Source organism: Moschus berezovskii, chromosome 19 (genome assembly GCF_049115385.1).
Source record: "Moschus berezovskii isolate FMDL1 chromosome 19, NW_MosBer_1.0, whole genome shotgun sequence".
Taxonomy (NCBI): domain Eukaryota; kingdom Metazoa; phylum Chordata; class Mammalia; order Artiodactyla; family Moschidae; genus Moschus; species Moschus berezovskii.
In genome coordinates, this window is record NC_142478.1 from 55,450,795 (window position 1) to 55,471,596 (window position 20,802).

Sequence of the window (20,802 nt, forward strand, 5' to 3'; positions counted from 1 at the left end):
CTCTAGGACATGTGGGTTTCAGTAGTTGTGGCTCAAGGGCTTAGTTGCTCTGTGGCATGTGGGATCCTCCCCAATCAGGAATAGAACCCATGTCTGCTACATTGTCAAGTGGATTGTTTACCACTGAGCCACGAGGGAAGCCTTAAAATCTTTTTTTAAAACTGTGTAAAATATGTTGTAAGAAACCACATACATATTTTTATTTATAATTAATAGAACTCTTTTTTTCCCTCCAGTGTGTTGTAATTGGTCTGCAGTCTACGGGAGAAGCTAGAACATTAGAAGCCTTGGAAGAGGGCGGGGGAGAATTGAATGATTTTGTTTCAACTGCCAAGTAATGTTTACGGTTTTGAGTCTTTACTAAAAGATTAGTTTAAATGTTAGCATTTCCTGGAGGCAAAATTTTTGCCTTTTAAATATAAGTTTTTCTGATCTGAGTTTTCATAATCCTGTGTATCCATAGCAATATATCTATTGAAAAACAGTGACATAGAAATACTGAAATGTTAAGTATTTTAACTTTATATGTCCAGTATTTGGACTAATCGAAGGGCTTGATTTCTGTTTTGTACATCTTGGAATTCTGACAGCTTGGTTTAAGTTTCAGTTTTGTCTTGGCTTTGTGTATTTGAAACCGCCAGTATCCAGTGGTATAATAATGGTTTCATTTGTCCCAGTTTATTATGCTTTAGTGTAAACATTGCAGATAATCCTTGAAAAGTCAAAAGAATTTTAAGAAAGGCTTTAGACATTATTTTTTGTTTTGCCTAACCAGACAATTCCAACTGTGGGAGTAAAACTAGTGAAATAACTTTTGCCACCATGATATCTTTTGCCTTAGGGAATACATTCAAGTGGCTCCTTTTAAGACATAATTTAAAACTCCTTTAAATGCAGAGCATGCACCTGCTAATCTGTATCTTGCCTACTACTGCCTCTGAGATGATAGGTACTACATGGCTAGTGCAGCAGTTGAAATGGCTACTCCAATATGAGATGACCTTCAAGTATGAAATATGCACCAAGTTTCAAAGACTTAAGGAAATAGAATGTAAAACATTTCATTGTAACATTTTATACTGACAAGTTGTTTTCTGTAACATTTTAACGTAGCTCCTGAAAGTGAAAGTGGCTCAGTCCTTTCCAACTCTTTGTGACCCCATGGACTGTTCAGTCCATGGAATTCTCTAGGCCAGAATACTGGAGTGGGTAGCCTTTCCATTCTCCAGGGGATCTTTCCAACCCAGGGATCGAACCCAGGTCTCCCGCATTGCAGGCAGATTCTTTGCCAGCTGAGCCACGCGGGGAACCCACGAATACTATAGTGGATATCCCCTCTCCAGCGGATCTTCCTGACCCAGTAATCGAAGTGGGGTCTCCTGCATTGCAGGTGGATTTTTTACCAAGTGAGCTATCAGGGAAGCCCTAATGCAGCTTCTGAAAAGTATAAAAGTTGTGCTTGGTTTGCATTATATTTCATTTGGATAGTCTTGCCTAGAATACTGAAATTCTTCTGACTTGGATTATCAGTATCTTGTAAGATTGAATAAACTTTTTTTTGTTTTTGTTTTTTAGTAAGACATAGATTTAATTATTTTTAACTCCATCACATACCTGAAAATGGAAGTATATGTGAAATAAATTGGTTAAAGGATTGTTAAAGTCCTTTACGTTCAGAGTCCAGCTGTTCTGGATCACCTTTTGACTCAGTCCCTTATGTTCAGTTTTTCCACGTGTAGTCCTCCTGTGCTGCAGCATTTCTGAAAAAGAAACCATGGTGCTGAGTTCCTAAGCTGGCTTTATAATTATGTGGAACTAACCTACTTGTATCCAATTTGGAGATGCTGCTAATTTAGTGTACTTATTTTAAGCAAATACTTTCAGTAATATTTTATATATAATAATTTTGCATACTGAGCTACTGACTGTCACTTTTTTATCTCTTCTACGAACAGAGGAGTGTTACAGTCACTCATTGAAAAACACTTCCCTGCCCCGGACAGAAAAAAGCTTTATAGTTTGCTGGGAATTGATTTGACAGCTCCAAGTAACAGCAGTTCACCAAGAGATAGTCCTTGTAAGGAAAATAAAACAAAGAAGCGGAAAGGTGGGTACCTTCCTTTAAATGGTGCTGGAAGTAATATAAACTTGAGCATTTTGATGCAAGCTGTATTTCAGGCATGTACTGCCTTCAGAAGATGCTTACTCCTTGGAAGGAAAGTTATGACCAACCTAGACAGCATATTAAAAAGCAGAGACATTACTTTGTCAACAAAGGTCTGTCTAGTCAAGGCTATGGTTTTTTCAATGGTCATGTGTGGATGTGAAAGTTGGACTATAAAGAAAGCTGAGCGCCAAAGAATAGATGCTTTTGAACTGTGGTGTTGGAGAAGACTCTTGAGAATCCCTTGTACTGCAAGGAGATCCAGTCAGTCCATCCTAAAGGAGATCAATCCTGGGTGTTCATTGGAAGGACTGATGTTGAAGCTGAAACTCCAATACTTTGGCCACCTGATGCGAAAGAGCTGACTCATTGGAAAAGACCCTGATGCTGGGAAAGATTGAGGGCAGGAGGCGAAGGGGACAACAGAGGATAAGATGGATGGCATCACCGACTCAATGGACATGGGTTTGGGAGGACTCCGGGAGTTGGTGATGGACAGAGAGGCCTGGTGTGCTGTGGTTCATGGGGTCGCAAAGACTCAGACGTGACTGAGCGACTGAACTGAACTGAACTGCCTTCCTTGGATCGTGTAGTGTTTGTTTTGTTTTTAAAGGAAGTGTCTTTTATTTATTTGATTGTGTGTCTTGTGGGATCTGAGTTCCCTGACCAGGGATTGAATCTGGGGCCAAAAAGCATGGAATCCTAACCAGTGGACCACCAGGGAATTCCCATGGCCCATGTTGTTTTGAATGCACAAGTAATCCCCATTTTAAATTGGGGCTGTAACAGTTTGGTGCTGGGCACTGTGTTGAGCACCGCCCACACATGGTCTTGTTTAATTGCAAGGGATCCATATGAAAGGCTTTATTTATTCAGTTTTATACACAGGAAGTTAAGGCACAGAAAGAGGTTAGGCGATATCCTTAGGTTCACACAACTACCAGATGATAAATGGGGAAACCAAAATCTGGGCCTTTCAGTTGTTGATGCTGTGTGTGTGGGTGTGTGAGAGTATGTGTGTACATGCATGCGTGCTCAGTCGCTTCAGTCATGTCCGATTCTTTGCGACCCTATGGACTGTAACCTGCCAGGCTCCCCTGTCTATGGGGATTCTCCAGGCAGGAATACTGGAGTGGGTTGCCATGCCTTCCTCCAGGGCATCTTCCTGACCCAGGAATCAAACCCACATCTTCTGCATTGTGGACAGATTTTTTACCCACTGAGGCACCTGGGAAGCCTGTGTGTTTGTATAGTCTTCTTTAAAGAGACTTCTGTTAGTTTATTACTTATTAGGCATACGCTCATTTATGTTTGTTAGACATTTAATAAAAATTGCAAAGTTGGATTTGTGTTTAGGTGTTTACTAAGCTCTTTGCCTTTTAGAAGTTAGCATCTCAGGCTCTCTCTCAAATGCTGTTAAGAACATACATGATTCTGTGTGTTCTAAACACAGTGCCTGACACTTTAACCTTACATTTTCATCTGTCGCAAGAAATGCTTTTTCCCTTATATTTTTAATATGCCTGAAAGCAGGTTGGCTATTATAATTGGCATTATTTTTATTTTGGTGACACAAAAAGTAATGCTGTGGCCTAGAGTCAGTGACCTGTTAGAGTGGTCACTGGATGGTCATAATTCCCTTTTCTGAATTATCTTCTCATCATTTCATTAGTATGTGAACCTTTTTAATGTTCTTCTTAGTTTTGATTAGTTTACTCTAGATATCTTCTATGAATTTCCAGTGAGATAATTCAGATTAGCACCTTATTTAACTTTTAAAAATGCAGTTTTTTAGATTTTTTTTGGTAGTATTAAATAAAGTATTTAAGTAGTTTAAAAACCTGTAATTATTAGGCCTTGTCTCTCAACCTGATGCACACATTCTGACAATGCCAGAGATTGTTTCATCTTTGTTGTCTTGAATTTTGAAATTGTGCACTTGAAGGCTGTCTTGAGTTTATGCTTATGTACATAATTTCTCCTAAAAATAATTGTATATATCCTGATTTCTTATAGGAGTCCAAAAGGCTGTAGTTGTTCATGAATTTTTAATTGTTCTTGTATGCCGCTGCTGCTGCTTAGTTGATTCAGTCATGTTTGACTCTGGGCAACCCTATGGACTGCAGCTTGCCAGGCTTCTGTCCATGGGATTTTCTAGGCAAGAGTTGTAGAATGGGTTGCCTTCCCCTCTTCCTTGTTCTTGCATACTTATGCAAATACTTTTCTTCTGTAATTCTCTTTTGAATTAGTTAACTGTATTAGCTTATGAACTGAATATAATTTCTTAACTTTTACCACGGTGCATTTTAACTCTCTTGTCTGGGTTTTGTGGGCAGGTGGAGAAATAACTCGAGAAGCCAAAAAAGCACGAAAAATAGGTGGCCTTACTGGTAGCAGCTCTGATGATAGTGAAAGTGAATCTGATGCCTCTGATAATGAAGAAAGTGACTATGAGAGCTCTAAAAATATGAGTTCTGGAGATGATGATGATTTCAACCCATTCAGAGATGAGTCTAGTGAGGATGATGAAGATGGTAAGTTATTTAATATTTTAAATATAAACTAAAGGGTCCTTATTTCTTTGTATTTGAAATGGGATATTGTACTAAAACCTTTTCTTTTCCTGCAAAAATTATCAGACAGATTCTAATCTTTGTTTTGTGGGAGCTCCAAGCTTGTCTGTCTTTTGGCAGTTGAGCTCATTTGTGTAAGGTTATGATGTCAGTTTTGTTCAATTATGTTTAACCTCAAATCATGGCATTTACCTCATGATGTATGGATGTACCAGACTGCTGTAGTTGGTGGTGGTTTACAAGTTGTCGGTCAACAATACAAAAAAACTCACTGGTGGTTTCCTTTGAAAATTCTGTACTTGTGTTAACAGATGATTTATGTCTTTCCTTAACTTTCAGATCCCTGGTTAATCAGAAAAGATCATAAGAAAAACAAAGATAAAAAAAAACGGAAAAGTATAGATCCAGATTCTATTCAAAGTGCCTTATTAGCATCAGGTCTTGGATCAAAACGACCTAGTTTTTCTTCTACACCAGTTATTTCACCTGCTCCTAACAGTGCACCAGGTAACCACGTGGATGTTTGCTTTGTCTGTGAAATGTACTTTCAAACAAAACAAATATTTAAACTGTATACTGATTTTTAACACATGTACTTTATCTAGCTAACAGTAACACCAACAGCAACAGTAGCCTTATAACAAGTCAGGATGCTGTGGAACGGGCCCAACAGATGAAGAAAGACCTACTTGATAAACTAGAAAAATTAGCTGAAGACCTCCCTCCTAATACCCTGGATGAACTTATTGATGAACTTGGTGGCCCTGAAAATGTTGCTGAGGTAAATATGACTTGAACACGGTTGATTCTGTCCTAGGTAATTTTTTTTTGCCACTTACAAACCCTTTAGAATGAGTAATATGTTGTTTCCTCATAAAATTATCTAATATCCTCTCTGAGATCTGAGGACCCTTGTTCTACTCTTGTTGTCATCCTAGAGCAAGTGAGTTCCTTCCCCTAGTGTCTTGAGTATCTGCCCCAAGACTCAGATCTCTGTTACTGCCCCTGTCACACAGCCTTTGTTGTCGTTGCCACATGTTGGTTTTCTCCACTGAATTTGAACTTTTCAGAACCAGGCTTTATGTTGCAGTGTTTCCTCTCCCCAGCCTGGCACCTGGTGCGGGAGAGGATGCACAGTGCACACTGACTTCCTTCTCCCTTTCACCTCCACCATGTTTCTCTAGTGGGAGTCCTGAACTTCCTGCACCGTAGTCAGATACCTTAATTGTAAGCAACATTGTTTGACTTTGCAGATGACTGGCCGCAAGGGGAGGGTTGTAAGCAATGATGATGGAAGCATATCTTATGAGTCAAGATCTGAACTCGATGTTCCTGTGGAAATACTAAATATTACAGAAAAACAAAGATTTATGGATGGAGATAAGGTAGGTTTTTCTGGGATGCGTTTTGGTGAAAAGAATTATGCCCATACATTTCAGTTAATCTTTAGGTTTTTTCTTTTAATGTAAATCATGTATGTTGAATGTTCTTTTTTTTTTTAAACTAATAGTAATTACTGAACATTTTACATGTTTTCATTATTTTATTGTAAGTTGAATGCAGTAAGTGTTGTGCACAGAATAAGATGCAGCTCTTGATAGTTCTGGGGCCTTTTGAAGTCTTTAATCAGAATATTAATATATCATGTTCTTTCAGGTCATATTAATGCTTACTTGAGTGTCAATGTAATTTTGAATCTAGAGATTTATTTAAGCATGCCTAGATTACTAGGATTCTTTAGTTTTGCTGTTTCTTATCTTGCTCTGCTATGTTCTATCAGGATGATTTACTCTGAATGAATGTAGATTACACTTGCTTATTTAATGACTGCAGAGGTTGTGGTTGCCTTCAGAGGCCCTTTCTGTATGCTCTTATTGTTAAGTAAACTTCATGAATTATAAGAGTCTCAGATAGTTCTTCCTCCATCTAGTTGGAATTACTTATAAGCGTTTGCTGATGAGTTTCCTAAAAAATAGGTAGGTGTAAAAAACACTTCAGCCTCATTCCTTAATCTGAAAGGGGTAGAATAAAATCTTATATCTTTATCCACATTTTCCTTTGTATTTTAAAAAATTCTTTTGCTTCTACAAGTGTAAAACAGATGATAGGTATTAAGTTATCAGTTATCTTTTAAGTGTATTTAAAGCTCTTGTTACATATTTTAAAGATTGTAGGTAGAGGTATTATCAATTACTTTATGTATTTGTTTCACTAGTTATTTAGGCCCATGTCCATTAGAAATTATGTATTAGTTGGGATCAGGTTTGGCTGTTAAGTGACAGAAAACCCACTATCACAGTGACTTAAAGTGGAAGTTCGTTTTTCTCATGTAGAAATTTTGTTAGGTAGAACAGCACTGGCATGACCCCTTGAAGACTAGGTCACTTCTGTCTTGGTACTTTATATGCAGACTTGCATTTCCAAGCTAACCTCCATATCCCATGACAGCTATTTCACATTCAATCTTTATGCCTCTTTGTTTCAGCCAGCAGAGAGGAAAAAGACATATCTTCAATCAGGGACATTTCCTGGACATTGTCCATGTGACCTGCTGGCCAGAGTGTGCCCACAATTAGCTGTAAGGGAGACTGGAAATGTAGTCTTGATTTTGAGTGTTCTTGTAACCATGCACAGCTAAAATGAAGGGTTCTATAATTTAAGGAGAATATGTAGTGGTGGATGTTTTCCTGCTTGTCTTTGTGCAAAAGTGATCTTTTACTTTTTCTCCTTCCACTTGATACAGAATATTGCTATCATCTCAGAAGCTGCCAGCTCGGGTATTTCATTACAAGCGGATAGAAGAGCTAAAAATCAAAGGCGGAGAGTTCATATGACTCTGGAGTTACCATGGAGTGCTGATAGAGCAATTCAGCAATTTGGTAAGTCCTGCACTGAATTTCACTTCATTGGGGAAAATATTTTAATACTGGATGTAGTAAAACTTGACGCATGTGTTGGTTTTGGAGATACTTGGGTATTACATATACCTTAAAGTATAGAGTACATCATGAATGTATTTTCTTAGTCATTTTAAAAGCTGTAAAAGACCTGCAGTAAGGGCTCTCTGGCTTTATATTCAAGAATGGGGCTCCTTAGGAATATCTTTTTTGCAGACCTCTGGGGATGTACATTACCTGTGTCAGCAGCTGCCACTTGATGTCCTTTTCAAACCTCAGTGGCTTGAGTGAGGGCACATTGTTCCTCCCTTCCACTTCCATCTTCATGTCCCATGACCTGGCAATTTAAAAAAAAAGAAAATAATTTTTGAAAATCCAGAGCAGCTGTACATCAGCAACATTGTGGTCAACCAAACTGGGGTAGCACTTAATAATGTGATTATCACTTAACAGTTTTATGGGAGTTTTTGTTCTCTTGCAGTGAGGATTGTTACTCTGAATACAAATGTTGTTCAAGTTCAAGTCATTGTTTGCAATTTTTTCCTTTTTGGGGAGTTGAGATGATTACATTCTTTACTTTCTCAGGATACCAGCTTACTATTAAGTGCTAGGAATAGATCTCAGAACACTAGTATCTAGCAAACACAATCAATGATTTTTTTTTTTAATGTCGTTACAGGACGAACTCATAGATCAAATCAAGTTACCGCTCCTGAATATGTCTTTCTGATTTCTGAATTGGCAGGAGAACAAAGATTTGCATCTATTGTTGCTAAAAGACTTGAGAGTTTGGTATGGTTTTTAGTTACATAGATGTGTGTAAAAGATGGTGTATGTTACTTGTCTTCTCTGCCTTGATTGGAAATTTTATGTTTGGATAGGGCGCACTTACTCATGGAGACAGAAGAGCAACAGAATCTAGAGATCTGAGCCGGTTCAACTTCGATAATAAGGTACATTTCAGCTCTCACTATCCGTGAAAAAGTGTGGCAGTGTATGGTGTCCATGAGGAACAGAAAGGTCAAGTGGTTACTGTTTAAAACTTTTAAGTTGCCTCTCTTATGATTTTGCTGTAAAATCACGGCTTCCTGTAAGATGGAAAGCAGTTATGTCTTTGGTGATCCAGATGTGCATTGTAATGATCTCTTTCCTGTGGGAAAAGAGGATTATAATAAATACTTGTGGTTGAATCAAGTGGGAGTTCCCAGTAGTAAAGAAGGTTGTTTATTTATTGAATACCTACTGTGTGCAAAGGTGTGAATGAGGCACTAGGCCATGTAAAGTTTACATAAAGTTAGTTGAGTCCTGCCATTTTTTACTGTTTGGTACAATAGTAGTTTTTATAGCATTCATTTGGTCATGTAATTGAAGAGTATCCAAATTCTGAAACTGGTTAAATGTCTTTGTTTTTTTTTATTGCAGTATGGAAGAAATGCTTTAGAAATTGTCATGAAATCCATCGTAAACCTAGATTCTCCTATGGTATCACCACCTCCAGACTATCCTGGAGAATTCTTTAAAGGTAACTTTTAAAAATAATCATAAAAAAGGAAAATGAGTACTGACAAGTCTCACCTATTAGAAGGTACTAAAACCCATTCTAAGAGGTGCTGTTGCTTTTAGTTTTCTTTGGACATAAAATGTATGAAATTTAGAAATTGATGGTTATCAGACACCTAAATTGACCTCTTATAATAAGCAGTAGATTTACTAAATTTCATTCAGGTAAAGTGACTTTACTCTTGAGTTTATTGCATGTTGTATAATTTTAGATTACTAGAGGAAAAAATGGTTTTGTTAGATTAATTGAAGATGACTATGTCAAATAACTTTCTGCATTTAAAGTATCTGGGTAAATGTATGAAGGTTAGTGGGGAGTGTAAATATTGATAAAACAAAATTGGCCATATCTTAACAGTTGTTAAAATTGGATAATGGGTACATGTGGGTTCATAGAATATTCTCTTTTTACATTTGTGTATATTTGGAAATTTTTATATTAAAGAAGTCCTAAATAGTGCTATAGAAATTCTTAGCTGTATAGATTTTACCCCATTAATATTTGTAGTCTGAGAGATTTTAGTAGTTCAGGAAACTATGAAAGTATTTTGGAGAATAAATAGATGTAAGATACTTGAAACATTGTCATTATTAAGTTAGCGTTTTTTACTAGGAAGTCCTTTCTGATTGAACTGGTGTTTACTGTTGGTAATAGTCCATATTGACACAGCTGGCAGGGCTGTTTATAATCATTGATGGCATTTAACAAAACAAAAACCTATAAAACCTTAGCCCTGTTCTTTTTTGTCCCTCTCCCTTTCCATCTTGTTTTCTTTTTGTCTGGTCATTGGAGGGATTGTCAAAACGACTCCCCAATTTATTTCTAGTTCTGAAATAGTGCATGTTGTTTATTCACTGTCAGTAATGAAAACTGATCTAAAAGTGAATAATGAAGAGCCAGTAACTACCTTCTCACTTCCGCTCTCATCTGGTAAGGTTACAAATGTTGACAGTTTGAATGGGAGTAGCCTAACAAACCCTTGTCCATCTTTGTCTAAACACAGAGCTTTTTGAAAACATACTACTGGCAACGTACTTTTCTCAGTATATCACAGACATATATCTCTTATAAGTCATTAGCTATAGCATGAACATGTTTTTAATAGTTGTGTAATATTCTCCATCTAACTTATGTAACAGTTCTTCAGTTATTCCTTTATTGATATTCAAGTAGTTTTAGTTTTTTTGCATCACAAAGTGCTGGAATTATAACGGCTATTCTTCTATTCAGAAGAATTCCTTCTATTCAGGTAATTTCTTTATAGAATGGGTTCCTAAAATGAGGATTTTTTGCATTGGAGCTCTTTGTCTACAGAGTTGTACTGTCATCTACAGAATCTAAACATTTTAAGCATGTAGCAGTCTAGCTAATTAAATAAAAATGTAAATAGGATATAATTATGTTTCCTATTGACCCTTTTCTCTTTCTTAAACCTTTATTCAGTAAGTCTGAGTTGGAGCCTGGACACCAGTATTTTTAAGTTTTATAAATTATCCTCTTAGTAACATAATTTAGAACATGTTGACTGTTATACTTGTTGCTTATCTTTTGCATCTCCTTGTCAATACTGATAGGTAATGTTTGGAAAGGAAACATGATTATTTCCTTATTTACACAGTTATGTAATCACTATCCTGCTGTGTATTCAAAATTCAAAATTGATTCTGTGAGCAGAGCAGCTTTGTAGCCTAGAATCTCCACTGCCAAAGATTGTTGTTGAAAAGATAAGACGTCTTAGTGAAAACAGTATGTACAATGTGAAGTTAGAGTTCTAGGATTTTGAAGTGCCTAAAGATCTTTAGGGTCTGTGCGTTCCTTTTAATTCAGCTAATAGGAATTATGGAAGATACGTATGCTAAAACTTGATCTGGTTTCATTAGATAGGTAACAGCTCATTGAGTCATTTGAGTTGTAACATTTTTTATAAATTTGTTTTATTTTAGATGTTCGACAAGGACTTATAGGAGTTGGCCTAATAAATGTAGAAGATCGTTCAGGAATTCTTACTCTAGATAAAGGTAATAATGTGAGTTTCATATATGTACATAACTGTTGCTGTATCATTACAGCCCATTTTGCTTGTTTTTGTCATTTTGAAGGGGAAGTTTCAAGTCTGTTGGTCTGTTTCTCAGTACTTACTGTTCACAAAGCATTCCTGATGGGTTTTGCTACTATGTTTATTCAAAAAATTAAACCTCTATTCTCTTCTCTCTGTGTAGCAGCAATTCTCAAACTAGGTTGCAGGTATGAGCAACTGTTGAGTTTTTTGAAAGTACTTCAGCCAGGGCAGGAGCTCAGGCAGTGGTAATTTTCCAGAGTTCCAGGGCGTTCTACTTGTGCAGCAAAAATTGAGCTTCACTGACTTCTGGGACTTAACTTTACAAGTTATGACTTAATGTTGGAAAGCATTTTTCTGTGCTAAATTGTATTCATATTTTCAGTAAGTGAAGTTGAAGATGCAAAAATCTAATTTGGCAAACATCTTTTGACCACATAGTATAGCTGTACTAATAGCTAGAGGTAGAAGTGGTCAAAGTATAGGCCCATTCTGGAAATAGTACAAGAATTGTGAGGGAAGACTTTGGAGAAGAAAGTGAGACTTGAACTAGGCTGAGATGAATAAACCTGGTAAGCTGCCATTTGAATGCCTTAAATCGTTCATAAAATTTTGTCATTGCAGATTATAACAACATAGGAAAATTCTTAAACAGAATTTTGGGCATGGAAGTACACCAACAGAATGCGTTGTTTCAGTATTTTGCAGACACGCTTACTGCAGTCGTTCAAAATGCCAAGAAAAATGGGCGATACGATATGGGAATCTTAGGTAAGTTGGGAAATTTTTTAAATGTCATGTGTATTCCTGATGAAATTTTTTTTATACTTATATGTTGCTTTTTCTTATTCAAGATCTTGGTTCTGGAGATGAAAAAGTGAGGAAAAGTGATGTTAAGAAATTTCTGACTCCAGGATATTCAACATCTGGTCATGTAGAATTATACACAGTAAGTGTGTAAAATGTGCTCATTCAAGTATAGTGTGCTTTTCTGATAGACATCCTAAGAAGTGAGTTTAATTTACATTTCATTATTATTTTTTTTACAGATAAGTGTGGAGAGGGGAATGTCCTGGGAGGAAGCTACCAAGATTTGGGCTGAGCTGACAGGACCAGATGATGGCTTTTATTTGTCATTGCAAGTAAGACTTGTTTCCTTAAATGTTAAGATAATGTGTTTTCGTTGCCAGCATTGTAATTATGTTTGCTTTGTACTGATTTTCCAGCTGTATTTAGCTTTCTCTATTATGATAATTTATCATTGTAAGTCTGATACATTTTTAATAGTTTTTGAGTATTATTAAATGCAGGTTTTAAATTATTACATATTCGAGGGCTTCTCTGGCTGTCCATTGGTTAAGACTCCATGTTTCCACTGCAGGGGGCATGGCTTCTGTCCTTGGTCAAGAAACTGAGATTCTCCTTATCACTCAGCATGGCCCCCCAAAATTGCATATTCTTAGTAAATTGAACTTTTTCCCCCATAATATAGTGAGTGACCTTTTTTAGTCATAATAATGCTTTATGTCTTCAAGATTCAGTTTTCAGTTACTAATGTAACTACTGTCATTAGTTTAGTATTTGCTTGTGGACAGAGCTAAGGGGAGAGAGAGTGTGTGTATACATATTTACATTTAGACATATACATGTACACACACAGATGAGTGCATATTTGTTTATCCTGATTAAAACTATGGAATTTTAGTTTCACCTCTTCTCTAATACTTTGGTCTTCTTTCTTCCACACCAATAATCCTTGTTCTTCAGGGCACACAGGATGATAAAATATTATGGGCACTCTACCCCAATATTCCTGAAAATACTTTTTTAAAATAACTTGTTTGCATATACTTCCCCCATTCTATTTAAAAAATATTTATACTATTTCTGCATGTCGGCATCTGACAATGATATGGTATACTCTTCTTTTAACCCTTAATTAATCTTAGTTCTATAGGTAATGACAGTTTTACCAGACATGAAGTCTATTATTTCACATTTTCTTGAATATCTTAAAAGATGCTATTATTTACTCTTCTGAGATAGAGTTGCTGTTAGAGTTTGATCGTGTTCGAATTTCCTTTCCCTTTTATATTTAATTGTGTCTGTATATACGAAGGATTCTTTAAAGTTTGGTAATTTTGTTAGAGTTTATCTTGTATTAGTCCTTCTTGGTTAGTATTCTCAGGTAGGTGGTATGCTCTTTTAATATGTAGTTTCAGATCTTTATTTTAGAAAGTTTTTAAATTATTTTTATTTATAAAATTTTTAGTATTTTCTTCCTTGAATTTCTCCATTACTAGGACTCCTCTTATCCATACTTTAGATCTTTACTTGCCTTTACTATTTATTTTCCTCTTGAAGTCTTCTTAATCTTTATTTCTTTTTCTTTAACAGCTTTATTGCGATATAATTCACATACTGTACAGTTCACTCACTTAAGTATATAATGATTTCTGGCATATTACAGAATTTTTTAAAGCTAGGGTAAAATATATAACAAACTTGCCATTTTATCCATTTTAAAATGTACGATTTAGTAGCATTGATTATATTCACAGTCTTGTCCGGTCATCACCATTACACAACTCCCCCAGCCTCTGATAACCTCTCATCTCTTTTCTGTCTATAAATTTGCATATCTTGGTACCTCGTATAAATGGACTCATGCAATGTATGACATTTGTGTATGGCTTCTTTCACTCAGCATATTTTTTCAAGGTTCATCCATGTTATAACCTGTGTCAGTTCTTTATTCCTTTTTGTGAGTCTTCTGTAACACCATAGTTCAAAGGCATCACTTCCTCTGCGCTCAGCTTTCTTTATAGTCCAACTCTCACATCCATACGTGACCACTGTAAAAACCATAGCCTTGACTAGGCAGACCTTTGTTGGCAAATTAATGTCTCTGCTTTTTAAGATGCTGTCTAGGTTGGTCATAACTTTCCTTCCAAGGAGTAAGTGTCTTTTAATTTCATGGCTGCAATCACCATCTGCAGTGATTTTGGAGCCCAGAAAAATAAAGTCAGCCACTGTTTCCACTGTTTCCCCATCTATTTGCCATGAAGTGATGGGACCGGATGCCATGATCTTAGTTTTCTGAATGTTGAGCTTTAAGCCAACTTTTTCACTCTCCTCTTTCACTTTCATCAAGAGGCTCTTTAGTTCTTCTTCACTTTCTACCATAAGGGTGGTATCATCTGCATATCTGAGGTTATTGCTATTTCTCCCGGCAATCTTGATTCAAGCTTGTGCTTCCTCCATCTCAGTGTTTTTCATAATATACTGTGCATATAAGTTAAATAAGTAGGGTTAGACTATAAAGAAAGCTGAGCGCAGACGAATTAATGCTTTTGAACTGTGGTGTTGGAGAAGACTCTTGAGAGTCCCTTGGACTTCAAGGAGATCCAGCCAGTCCATCTGAAAGGAGATCAGTCCTGGGTGTTCATTGAAAGGACTGATGTTGAAGCTGAAACTCCAGTACTTTGGCCACCTGATTCAAAGAGCTGACTCATTGGAAAAGACCCTGATGCTGGGAAAGATTGAGGGCAGGAGGAGAAGGGGACAACAGAGGATAAGATGGTTGGATGGCATCACCGACTCAATGGACGTGGGTTTGGGTGGACTCTGGGAGTTGGTGATGGACAGGGAGGCCTGGCGTGCTGCGGTTCATGGGGTCGCAAAGACTCAGACACAACTAAGTGACTGAACTGAACTCCATTGTATGTATATAGCACTTTTTGCGTATTTGCAAACATTTATGGAATGACAAACTGTAAATGAAGACCTGGTTCAAGAAGTAACTGTGTAAAGGAGATCAATTATGATGATGCCACAGGCAGGGTGATACCATAAATAAGCTGTCTAGAGCATGAGTCCTGAACTTTTTATGAGAGGGGTCAGATAGTCAGTATCGTAGATTTTGCAGGGCATGTATCATCTCTGCTGACTCTTCTTTGTGAATTTTTTTCCCTTCCTTTCTAAGATACTTTGTCCCTCCCTTCCTTAAACTGTTTTTAAGCATAAGATCAGTCCAGATTTTGTCCATAAGCCTGGTTTATGGTCCCTGACTCAGTAGCAAAGCTCTCAAACTGGATCTGGTTCTGGGGGGTGGGGAGGGAGGGATGTGTATGTAAATCTTATGATCCTCATGAGGCTATACAGATTAATACATAGGAATTTCTTGTACATGAGTTTTCCCAGTGGTAGCATTTTATACAACTATAGTACAATATCACAGTGAAGATATTGATACAGTTCACCAGATTTTATTCAAATTTCTCTAAGGCCTTGGATAGGATTTTGATTGTTCCATATAGGATATTGGTTATTGTCTTTCATTTGAAGTTACTGCCAGAATTGAAGCACTGGTAGATTTTGTTGAAAATGCTGATCCTTACCAGTTTCCCTAGAGTGAAGGATGTGGTAACGTTGCCCTTTGTTACTGTCTGCATGGGCGCAGACAGCTGGATGTGAGGAGTGAGGGCCTTCAAAGAGACATCTGAGATTTACCTGGTGGTCAGTGGTTGAGATTCCACACTTCCAATGCAGGGGGCGTGGGTTCCATCCCTAGTCAGGGTACCTAAGATCATGCACACTGGGGCACAGCCCGAAAGTTAAAGAAGAGGAAGCATTCTTCCAGGAAGGCATAGCCTATTTCTTTGAACCTCCTCAGCAGCAAGCACATATGACTTAGAATTTGTTTAATGTGTGTTGACATTAGGAAAGCCATGTCAGAATCATTTGCAAAGTTTTAAAAATAATGTTTATTTATTTATTTTTGGCTGTGCTGGGTCTTCATTGCTGCTTGTGGGCTTTCTCTGGTTGTAGCGAGCAGGGGATACTCTTCGTTGAGGAGCAGAGGCTCTTGGCATTGAGGCAGTAGATTTGGTGGAAGGACCTAGTTGTTCCTCAGCATATGGGATCTTCCCGGACCAAGGATGGAACCCATGTCCCCTGCATTGGCAGGCAGATTCTTATCCACTGTACCACCAGAAAAGTCCACAAAATCACTTTTAATTCCTCTGTAGTGTGATACTTATTTTATAACTGTAATAACACTGTCAAGGTAGATCACATTGTTTCATGCTTTAAACATTGCCTTGAAGTATAATTAGAGTTATTTCACATCAGCTGACAAAAGATTTTTAAATGTACTTTTCACTCAACTAGTGTTTCATAGACTTTGCAGTAATTATATAAACAGTGTTTCAAATCATGTGAACAAGTAAAAGACAAAGGATCTTTAATATCCACAAAAGGTAAGATTACCGAGTCGTTTTATCCATTTAAGAATTATCTTAACATAAAAAATAGCTTAGCAAACAATTTATTTTGTAGAAAAGAAAGTGTTAGTTGTTCAACTGTGTCCGACTCTTGGTGACCCAGTGGACTATAACCCGCCAGGCTCCTCTGTCCATGAAATTCTCCAGGCAAGAACACCAGATTGGGCTGACATTCCCTGTTCCAGAGGATATTCCCTACGCAGGGATTGAACATGGGTTTCCTGCATTTCAGGTAGAGTCTTTATAGTATGAGCCACCAGGGAAGCCCTGTAGAGGAGGGCTTTTTTGTAGAGGAGCTGGGACGATATCTTTCAAAGTTTTCCTTTTCCTTCAATTTGGCTCCAGAGACTCCTGCTTGAAATTGTTCACCGTTATTTAGAACAGATACAAATTTCCCAACCTTATTTTTCCTTGGGTTAAATGGTCCTTTTTACAACTCATTTGTCTTAGGATTTCTCTCATAAAGTCCAACTTTTAAAAATTAAAAAAAAACAGAAACACCAAGTTCCGTTGTTTGTCTAATGCATCCTTTTCTTCCTCTTCTGCATCATATTGTGTATTATTTGTTCAACATTTGGCTTTCTCCTATTAAAGCATTACTGTCTACAGGTCAGTTTGTGATACTTCATGTGGTATTTCGCCCTCACAAACTGTAGGCTTAAAATTGTAGCACTGGTGGATTAGATGAATTCAGAGGACTGTGAATGATCAAAGTTGTTTTCTTGAAGGTTATATTTCATTGTAACTTGAAGGAGAGTAACATACCTTAGGATTATTTCCCATGGAGACCCTTCCTGCCCACTACTTAGATTCCTCTGTCACATCTCTGAGCCTGTCTAGGCTGTGGGTCCAGTGTCATGGACTAGAAGAAGCAAAATTTTCTCCATTGGACATTGTGCTTTAAGTCTTACTCAACACAATTTTCTAAAAAATACCTTGCCTACAGCCTGCCTCAAAGTTAAGGCCGTTACCTTGTTTAACTCGATTACATAGCAGTGTTGTCCTTTTCCTCTCAGTTCTGTATTTACCTCCACATTTGGCATTATAGGCTTACCTTGTGGCTCAGAGGGTAAAGCGTCTGTCTGCAATGCAGGAGACCCCAGTTTGATCCCTGGGTTGGGAACATCCCCTGGAGAAGGAAATGGCAGCCCACTCCAGTACCCTTACCTGGAAAACCCCATCGACAGAGGAGCCCGGTAGGCTACAGCCCATGGGGTCTCAAAGAGTCAGACACAACTGAGCGACTTCAGTTTAACTTTCTTTGACTTTGGCATTAAAATCTTTCAGAGGATAAGATTTGCTGATGTGATGGTACAAAAGTCAAGCCTGTCTTAAAATGTACAATGTTGACTATATCACCATTTTTTTTTTAATAGATAAGAAACAACAAGAAAACTGCCATCTTAGTTAAAGAAGTGAACCCTAAAAAGAAGCTTTTCTTAGTTTATAGACCAAATACCGGGAAACAGCTCAAATTAGAAATTTATGCTGATCTAAAAAAGAAGTATAAGAAGGTATTTTTCCATTTGTATATGACGTTATATATGAATATTTTTTCATAATGTATCGAAAGTATGTTTATGTGTGAAATTTTTTTGTCAGTTTTTCCTATTTGATTGCTAGAGTATGGTTTTCAGGAAAAGTTTTTAACTTTTAAAAAAGTCTTATTAAATTAATATCACAGTCTTAATGTTATCAACCATTGGGAAAATTATGATTATTTGAAGCAGCTTATGTTGTCAGAAGAGGAAGCTTTAACAATGCTGACTACAAAAATTAGAATTTTTTAAATGAAAAGAAGATGTACAAGACTAAAATACCTTCCCACCAACTCGAGCTTTTATTGTGAACTGCTGTGTTTACATTTTGCAGTGATTTCTAGAAAAATAGTGAATGCCTGTTGTTTCTTACTTTACTGTGTAATTATTTTGTTGTTAGCATTACCTTATAGTACTATTATTCCTAGCCATTTTCCACTTGAAAACAATTTGTAATTGTTAGCTATTTGAAATATTCATTACATAGGGAAGCCCTCATGGGAGAGCTGTAGCATTCGGATGCAAGCAGTAGCAAGGGCCAGGTTCTGTATGCAAAGATGATTTTAAATTGACTTCAGAGATCAAATTAGGCAACCAGTGTGTGTTTCAGTGGAATTTTCATCTTCTTTTCACAGGTAGTCTCAGACGATGCCCTGGTCCACTGGTTAGATCAGTATAATTCATCTGCAGATACTTGTACTCATGCTTATTGGTTAGTATTTTTGTTTTCTCACCATTTATTCCATTTGTAAAGATTTAATTTAAATACCTCTTTACTCTTTAGCAGTCTGTCCCATGGGCAGATATCAGTTGCTTGCTGTTGTTTCTTCAGGCAGAGGTCCATAAGTCTCTGACCACACACTGTTTACATCTCCCCTTTGCTGTTCATGGATGCTTCCTTACTTCCGACTGACTGTCGTCTGCCTGCAGGGACTTAATTATCATGCTTGGGGTTGAGACTTAGCTTTTTCTTTTTACTTCTCTCTTCATTTCCTTCCTTCCTTTTTTTGTTACATTCCCCCCACCCCACCCCCAAAGTTTTATTGGTGTCTCAAGTCAGTTTTATTGACTGCAAGGAGATCCAACCAGTCCATTCTAAAGGAGATCAATCCTGGGTGTTCATTGGAAGGACTGATGCTAAAGCTGAAACTCCAATACTTTGGCCACCTCATGCGACAAGTTGACTCACTGGAAAAGACTCTGATGCTGGGAAGGATTGGGGGCGGGAGGAGAAGGGGACGACAGAGAATGAGATGGCTGGATGGCATCACCGACTCGATGGACATGAGTTTGAGTGAACTCCGGGAGTTGGTGATGGATAGGGAGGCCTGGCGTGCTGTGATTCATGGGGTCGCAAAGAGTCGGACACGACTGAGCGACTGAACTGAACTGAACATCAACGAAACCACAGAGATGCTTCAAGTAGCTAACAGCAGTAGAAAATTTCACTGTTGAGCCCTGGAACTGATCCTGATGTGCTGCTAGGCTAGCCAGAGGTGTTGTCAAGTCATTATGTTCATTTCAGGGCATTGAGAGTGGAATATCGTCTACGGCCATACCACCCTGAACGTGCCCGATCTCGTCTGATCTCGGAAGCTAAGCAGGGTCGGGCCTGGTTAGTACTTGGATGGGAGAATGGAATATCTTGGCCCACTTTATGAAAAGGGACTCAGGATATAGATGAATTTTAGCCAGGTTTTTGAGAATCCCATGGATGGAGAAGCCTGGTAGGCTACAGTCCACGGGGTCGCAAAGAGTCGGACACGACTGAGCGACAGAACAGAACAGAAGTAGATAGCTTTGCTGTGATATAAGCAAGGTTTTGTTTGTTTTTGCTGAGACCTTTTTCGCTTACCTGATTTAGAACCATGTATTTGTCCTTTAATACTGTAGAAATGCCTGGGAGAATTATCTTATAAACTGGCATTAATCTGGTAAACATATTAAAATGACACATGCAATATGGCTATCAAAACAATACATCAGCCCTTTTATGGGGTGCCAGACCCCAGAAATAACTGTAATTTTAAAATCAGTAGTGATACCTTAAATTGGACAGGATAATCCAATATGTGAAAAGAACTGCAGGCTCTGCAACTGTCACTTAAGGTAAATGATAGGGCAGTTTCCATTTGAAATTCAGTAGGTGTGAGCCTGGTGTGTGTGCATGTTCATATATGTAATATATATATATTTTTTTTTTTCTTTTTTTTAATCTGTCCTAGGCGTGGCAACTGCAAAAAAGCAAGCTTGGGATTAGTTTGTGAAATAGGTCTTCGTTGCCGCACATACTATGTATTATGTGGCTCAGTACTGAGCGTCTGGACAAAAGTTGAGGGTGTTCTTGCGTCTGTCAGTGGCACAAATGTGAAAATGCAGATAGTTCGCCTAAGAACAGAGGATGGACAACGGATTGTAGGTGAGTCTTTTTTTTTTCCTTTGGTTTGAGCTGTGAGAATAAAGAAAATGAGATCCTTGTTTTTCTTATTTTGCTTCATAACATCTTAGAATCTCTCTATTCCAGTGGTGGGGTAAAGTTTCCTTTCTGTTATGTTCTTAATAGGATGAATGGAAGTTGAGCTTTTGGATATCTGTAGTTGGTTGTGGCTGAGGTTCTGATGGGCTTCTGCGCTGCCTGCAATGCTCTCGCTCCCTCCTTCCCTCCCTGTTGACCTCTGTGCAGGCTTTCTGGTACAAAGACGAAGGATTCTCTGACATCTGTCTCTTT

At 37.6% G+C, this 20,802-nt stretch overlaps 1 protein-coding gene across 3 annotated transcripts in view; it reads left to right on the forward strand.

The window, feature by feature from the left end:
• Window positions 1-20,802, forward strand: part of SBNO1 (strawberry notch homolog 1) — a 55,860-nt gene that overhangs the window by 31,955 nt on the left and 3,103 nt on the right. For all 3 annotated transcript variants that reach the window (XM_055404434.2, XM_055404436.2, XM_055404435.2), the window contains exons 15-31: window positions 237-334; window positions 1,956-2,107; window positions 4,501-4,698; window positions 5,077-5,244; window positions 5,343-5,518; window positions 5,991-6,122; window positions 7,481-7,616; window positions 8,314-8,426; window positions 8,516-8,587; window positions 9,057-9,156; window positions 11,139-11,213; window positions 11,876-12,022; window positions 12,106-12,200; window positions 12,301-12,393; window positions 17,913-18,050; window positions 18,710-18,786; window positions 20,300-20,493. In XM_055404434.2, the coding sequence (XP_055260409.1) occupies window positions 237-334; window positions 1,956-2,107; window positions 4,501-4,698; window positions 5,077-5,244; window positions 5,343-5,518; window positions 5,991-6,122; window positions 7,481-7,616; window positions 8,314-8,426; window positions 8,516-8,587; window positions 9,057-9,156; window positions 11,139-11,213; window positions 11,876-12,022; window positions 12,106-12,200; window positions 12,301-12,393; window positions 17,913-18,050; window positions 18,710-18,786; window positions 20,300-20,493 (2,164 nt within the window). The remainder of the gene's footprint in view (window positions 1-236; window positions 335-1,955; window positions 2,108-4,500; window positions 4,699-5,076; window positions 5,245-5,342; window positions 5,519-5,990; window positions 6,123-7,480; window positions 7,617-8,313; window positions 8,427-8,515; window positions 8,588-9,056; window positions 9,157-11,138; window positions 11,214-11,875; window positions 12,023-12,105; window positions 12,201-12,300; window positions 12,394-17,912; window positions 18,051-18,709; window positions 18,787-20,299; window positions 20,494-20,802) is intronic.